This window comes from Cucurbita pepo, chromosome LG17, assembly GCF_002806865.2.
Source record: "Cucurbita pepo subsp. pepo cultivar mu-cu-16 chromosome LG17, ASM280686v2, whole genome shotgun sequence".
Lineage (NCBI taxonomy): Eukaryota > Viridiplantae > Streptophyta > Magnoliopsida > Cucurbitales > Cucurbitaceae > Cucurbita > Cucurbita pepo.
In genome coordinates this window covers 4,477,043-4,483,048 of record NC_036654.1, presented here as the reverse complement: position 1 = coordinate 4,483,048, position 6,006 = coordinate 4,477,043, and the positions used below count along the sequence as shown (strand labels likewise).

The 6,006-nt window shown below is 39.3% G+C and overlaps 1 protein-coding gene across 3 annotated transcripts; it reads left to right on the top strand.

The window, feature by feature from the left end:
* Nucleotides 1-80: 80 nt before the first annotated feature.
* On the top strand, nt 81-5,968 carry LOC111778809 (homeobox-leucine zipper protein ATHB-15-like). 3 transcript variants are annotated; one of them, XM_023658785.1, is made up of 19 exons: nt 81-543; nt 651-1,205; nt 1,313-1,472; nt 1,655-1,758; nt 1,865-1,955; nt 2,315-2,410; nt 2,494-2,607; nt 2,703-2,786; nt 2,890-3,045; nt 3,159-3,233; nt 3,332-3,438; nt 3,522-3,714; nt 3,919-4,104; nt 4,209-4,289; nt 4,370-4,504; nt 4,702-5,024; nt 5,179-5,287; nt 5,399-5,557; nt 5,648-5,968. In XM_023658785.1, the coding sequence occupies exons 2-19, from the start codon at nt 997-999 to the stop codon at nt 5,792-5,794; spliced, it is 2,529 nt and encodes an 842-aa protein (XP_023514553.1). In that variant the 5' UTR covers nt 81-543; nt 651-996; the 3' UTR covers nt 5,795-5,968. The 3 variants fall into 3 exon arrangements, with proteins under 3 accessions (XP_023514553.1, XP_023514552.1, XP_023514554.1); XM_023658784.1 differs by having other exon boundaries at nt 81-1,205; XM_023658786.1 differs by having other exon boundaries at nt 84-1,205; nt 5,408-5,557.
* Nucleotides 5,969-6,006: the final 38 nt, after the last annotated feature.

The following is a 6,006-nucleotide window of genomic DNA, read 5'->3' as shown; positions in this document are numbered from 1 at the left end:
AAAAAAAAAAAAAAAAAAAAAAAAAACATGCGCCATTTTCGCACTGCACAGTGGAGGGAAAAACTCAACTCGTTTCGAGCAGAGCCGAAAGTGACGAACCAATGGAAGCTTAGAGGTGAAAATTATTCACATTTCACAGTATCCCTCCAAAAACGTACTCTCTCTCTCTCTCTCTCTCTCTCTCTCTCTATCCCTTGGTTTCCACTGCTGTTCTTTCATTGAACCGTATGGTGTAGAATCAGGTTCCATTGAGACCTCAGATTGGTTCCTGTAGCTAGCCTTTCACTTTTTTTTTTTCTCTTTCCCTTTTTCATGTTCTATGGCGTTCGCAGTATTGAGTTCTGTTTGTTGGTTCTGAATCCCCACAAGATGTTTTGGAGATTGGGTGTTGTTCTCGTCGACCAGCACCATGAGGATCGGCGATACGGCGATTTCCGAGGCTTGAGTGGGAGATCGTTTTGAGTATTGGATTGATAATCTTGGGGTTTGAAGCTTCTGAGAGTGTTTGGTGGATTTTTGAGCGACAAGGATGCTGAATCTTTGGTGGGTATTGAAGAACTAGCTAATGGAGTTTATGGGTTTGAATTAGTTTCTTTTTTCGTGTTTATTAGGGGTTTTTATTTTGTGGTTTCTATGTCCTGGAAGTTCAGATCGTTGTTGATTTTCTGAAGCTCAAGCTTGGTTTGAAGCTCTGATCTCGAAAGATTAGCTTATCCTTGTGTTTAGCGCTTGTCTCACTTTCACTCAACAAAGACAAGTGCGTAACGGTTCCGGATATTGCTATCGTTTATCGTTTTATCTTTAACGCTGTTGCTAGTGGAATAGCCATTACTATTATACTAGAATTTTGTAGGAAGGGGTTGTAGATTGATAAGCTGCGAGTGTTTGTTTCTTCTTTTGGGGTGTGTAAGGATTGCTCAAAGTTTTGCCCAATTTAGCAAAGAGGGTTGTGCTACTTCATCGGCTCCGTGAGAATTTTGAGGTAGAAATTTAATAATGGCTATGTCCTGCAAGGATGGTAACAAACATGGTATCGACAACGGCAAATACGTTCGGTACACACCGGAGCAGGTTGAAGCCCTTGAGCGGCTCTATCATGAATGTCCAAAACCCAGTTCCATTCGTCGTCAGCAGCTTATCAGAGAGTGCCCCATTCTTTCTAATATCGAGCCTAAGCAAATCAAAGTTTGGTTTCAAAATAGAAGGTACTCTTTGCTTAATTCATCCGTTTGTACTTACAATAATAACCCACTTGATTATGGCAGAAGTAGATTTTGAAAAGAGTTTTAATTGCCTTAAATTGTTTCTTCAGATGTCGTGAAAAACAGAGGAAAGAATCGTCTCGGCTTCAAGCTGTGAATAGGAAGCTTACGGCCATGAATAAGCTTCTAATGGAGGAGAATGATAGGCTGCAGAAGCAGGTTTCACAGCTGGTGTATGAAAATGGCTATTTCCGCCGGCATACTCAGAGTGTGAGTTTTGCAGTGAGCTATATTATAATATTACCTTTTCTCCATTTCTGATTCATGGGGTTTCCTTGAAATTGATGATTTTTCAAAAAATGAAATGCCTTTTTCGATGTTAAATTAATGGAAAAAGGGGGAAACAAACGATTCTTGTCGAGTAGAATTGATTTGTGATGGAATTTTTGCAGACGACGCTTGGAGCTAAAGACACAAATTGTGAACCGGTGGTAACTAGCGGTCAACACAATTTGACATCTCAGCATCCTCCTCCAAGGGATGCTAGCCCTGCAGGGTTAGTGGGCATTTTGGTTGTTGGGTCCTTTTCTAATATCGTAATCTGTGACCACATTGCTGTCCGCGTTTGCAGATGGATTAATTTATTTTTCATATCTTTTCAGACTTTTGTCCATTGCAGAAGAGACTTTAACAGAGTTTCTTTCAAAGGCCACTGGAACTGCCGTGGAGTGGGTCCAAATGCCTGGAATGAAGGTGTCACTTTGCCCTTCTTTTCATTAAATGTTAAATTGTTCTACTCTGACAATTGATTTCGTTATGCTGAATCTATGGTCAGTAAATAGTTTAAATTTACTGTGAATTCATTCAGTTTTCTCCAATATCATATTCCCAAATGTCAGTCCCTTTTATAATTACTTTTGTTTTCTTTTGTTTGTTTTTATTATTGTTATTATTATTTTCTTCAATTTTCGTTTTTCTTTTACTTATTTGAGGTATATCACGGTTTTCTTCTTAAGTAAGTTACTTTCTAAATTAGAATGGGCTAAATTGTTCTCTTTGAATATGATAAAGATCACCTTTTTAAGCCCTTTTCTTGTATCTTCCTTGTATAGCCTGGTCCGGATTCCATTGGAATCGTTGCTATTTCTCATGGTTGCCCTGGTGTGGCTGCACGTGCCTGTGGCTTGGTGGGTCTAGAACCTACTAGAGTAAGTGCCATGACTATTAAATTTTAAGTCAACATTCAAGTTTAGGCTAGTGAGACTGTAAAAATGACTTATAAAACTTTCAGGTTGCTGAAATCCTCAAGGATCAGCCATCTTGGTTTCGCGATTGCCGAGCTGTGGATGTTCTAAATGTGCTGCCAACAGCTAATGGTGGAACCATTGAGCTGCTTTATATGCAGGTTACTGTTTATTTCTTAATGTTTTCCATGTCTCTCGTTTGACTCTCAAGCATCTTGGTGACATTGACACCTCTTATTTCTCCCTGGTTTTGTAGCTCTATGCGCCTACAACGTTGGCGCCTGCTAGGGACTTCTGGTTGTTACGCTACACTTCTGTTTTGGAAGATGGTAGCCTTGTGGTATGCCATTTTTGGATTGTTACGATACACCTTTTGGAAGTTTCAACTACATTTATGCATTTGGGCTGGTTGTCTGAAATCTTTGGTGATTTTATGTATATAGATCTGTGAGAGATCACTTAAGAACACCCAGAATGGTCCAACCATGCCTCCAGTGCAGCATTTTGTTAGAGCAGAGATGTTGCCGAGTGGATATCTGATAAGACCATGTGAAGGAGGTGGTTCTATCATTCACATTGTTGATCATATGGATCTGGAGGTAGCATATACACTTTTTATCTTTTTTCCTCAATCAATCATCTCTTTTCTCCTAAACATTCTATTAAATTCAATGAAAAAGGCTAATTTGAGTATACTTGATTCATTATTTAGCCATGGAGTGTTCCAGAAGTATTGCGTCCATTGTATGAATCATCCACTGTTCTTGCTCAAAAGATGACTATGGCGGTAAGATTACTTATGGCCATTAATTTCTTAAGTTGGGAAGAATTCATTGATGAGTTCATGAATTTGTAAGATTATTTGAATCAAACATTTTGATTCAGGCTCTACGCCAGTTGAGGCAGATAGCTCATGAAGTTTCACAGTCGAATGTAACAGGCTGGGGTAGACGCCCTGCAGCCTTACGTGCACTTGGTCAAAGGCTAACCCGGTTAGCACAGAACAATTGATTCTCTATATTGGCTTTAATAATGTAGCTTTGTTGATTATTTTAATGCTTGGAATATTTTGTAGGGGTTTTAACGAGGCACTTAATGGGTTTAACGACGAAGGGTGGTCTGTGATGGGAAATGATGGCATGGATGATGTAACTATTCTCGTAAACTCATCTCCTGACAAGCTAATGGGATTGAACATTTCATTTGCGAATGGATTTTCTTCCATCAGTAATGCAGTTTTATGTGCTAGAGCATCCATGCTGTTGCAGGTAAAGTTTTGTTTTTCTCTTTGATTAATGAAATGACAGGAAGTGTTTCTTTGTAGTATCTTTGAATGGATATACTCCTTATCTTCACATACAGGCAGAAGTTCATTGCTGATAATTTCATTCTTTCTTATAAAGAATTCTTCAGATGTATATTAACATACTATTCTTTAATTCAATGCATTTCCTTCAATTTTGCCACTACAGAATGTGCCTCCTGCAATTCTACTGAGATTCCTGCGGGAGCACAGATCAGAATGGGCAGATAACAACATTGATGCATATTCTGCTGCTGCTGTTAAAGTCGGCCCGTGGAGCTTACCAGGGTCCAGAGTTGGAAGTTTTGCGAATCAAGTAATACTTCCACTAGCTCACACGATTGAGCACGAAGAAGTGAGTTACATTATGAAAATATTGCAATGAATTATATTTCTTAAGGCCATGGCTTGGTCTCTTTCTCGCCGTTACGAAACCAAATCGTGTTTTTCTGACTTCAGCTTCTAGAAGTGATTAAACTGGAAGGCGTCGGCCATACACCTGAAGATGCAATGATCCCTAGAGAAATGTTTCTTCTACAAGTAAGTACTACTTAAGTAGGTTTCTCATCTCATTGTATGGTGGCTCTAGGTCCTTATTATTGTTATTTCTTTTCTGATAGCTCTGCAGTGGAATGGATGAAAACGCCATTGGCACATGTGCTGAGCTAATATTTGCTCCAATTGATGCTTCTTTTGCTGATGACGCACCGCTTTTACCCTCCGGGTTTCGGATCATACCACTTGATTCTGGAAAGGTTAATCTAATTAAATCAAATATAAACTTATTCCTTCTCTATTGTATGGGTTCTTTGTGATTACTTTGCTTTTTTTTTTCCTCTAGTTGAGTGCTGTTTCTTAGCTAATCAAAGGGTGGGGCTTTGTGAAATATAGGATTTGAGCTCTCTCCTTCTATTGTTATTATTATTTTGATATTGTTGAGCAAATGTTTCAGGAAACATCCAGCCCAAATCGAACACTCGACCTTGCTTCTGCTCTTGAAATTGGGCCTGCTGGAAATAGAGCACCAAATGACGCTGTAAATTCTGGCTGTACGAGGTCTGTAATGACGATCGCCTTTGAATTTGCATTTGAGAGCCATATGCAAGAACATGTGGCATCAATGGCTCGACAATATGTTCGTAGTATTATATCATCAGTCCAGAGGGTTGCATTAGCTCTCTCTCCTTCTCATTTAAGCTCTCATGGCGGACTAAGATCTCCCCTCGGTACTCCTGAAGCACAGACGCTTGCTCGTTGGATCTGCAACAGTTACAGGTATAATTTCTCTTCAAACATGTTTCTCCAATTCCAGGTCTAGCTGAGAAGATACTCTTTTTCATGTTGCTATTGGGGAATGACATTCTTTGTCTATAATGATCAAGTTTAAGAAAATGTCTCTATTGCTCGCCCTATCAAATTTTGCTTCCAGGTGCTACTTGGGGGTGGAGCTATTAAAATCTGGAAACGAAGGAGGAGGTGAGCTTGTCCTGAAAACATTGTGGCATCACTCGGACGCGATCATGTGCTGCTCGTTAAAGGTGTGTATATCGTATCAAATCATCTCGTCGAAAAAAATTTGTACATTGAGCAAAAGCTTCATCTACCTTGTACTCATTTATCTGCAGCACTTAATTCAAAAACCTTTGTAGCCTATGCAGGCATTGCCAGTGTTCACTTTTGCAAATCAGGCAGGCCTCGACATGCTCGAGACAACCTTAGTTGCACTACAAGACATAACATTGGAAAAAATATTCGACGACCATGGAAAAAAGACGCTCTGCTCCGAATTTCCACAGATAATGCAACAGGTCTTTACCCATTTCCCCAACCTTTCCACAAAAAAAACAAAAAAACGACCATCTTGAAATCACTAATGATACTTTCTCTTGTTTTCCTAGGGATTTGCCTGTCTTCAAGGAGGCATATGCCTATCGAGCATGGGCCGACCTGTCTCATACGAAAGAGCTGTGGCTTGGAAGGTACTAAATGAAGAAGAAAATGCACACTGCATCTGTTTTATGTTTGTGAACTGGTCTTTTGTCTGATACTAAGATTGCCTAGATGAAGTTCAAGACTTATTTACTGTTAGATCTCTTTTGTTAGTTCTTTTGGTTATGCAAACTTTGGATCCTAAGAGTTGGCCTGCCCCTTCAGTACTCACTCTTTGTTCATCATTGTATCTATTGTTCTTAGTTTTCTTAGTTAATTTCAGTGCCCCATTTGACAACAGTAAACAAACAAAATCATTTATTTGAAC

What these genes read in the sequence shown, in the direction of transcription:
- LOC111778809 (XM_023658785.1), top strand. Translation starts at nt 997, where the DNA reads ATGGCTATGTCCTGCAAGGATGGTAACAAACATGGTATCGACAACGGC. An exon ending in GAGAAATGTTTCTTCTACAA is followed by an intron (nt 4,290 to 4,369) that starts GTAAGTACTACT and finishes CTTTTCTGATAG; the next exon opens with CTCTGCAGTGGAATGGATGA. An exon ending in TACCACTTGATTCTGGAAAG is followed by an intron (nt 4,505 to 4,701) that starts GTTAATCTAATT and finishes CAAATGTTTCAG; the next exon opens with GAAACATCCAGCCCAAATCG.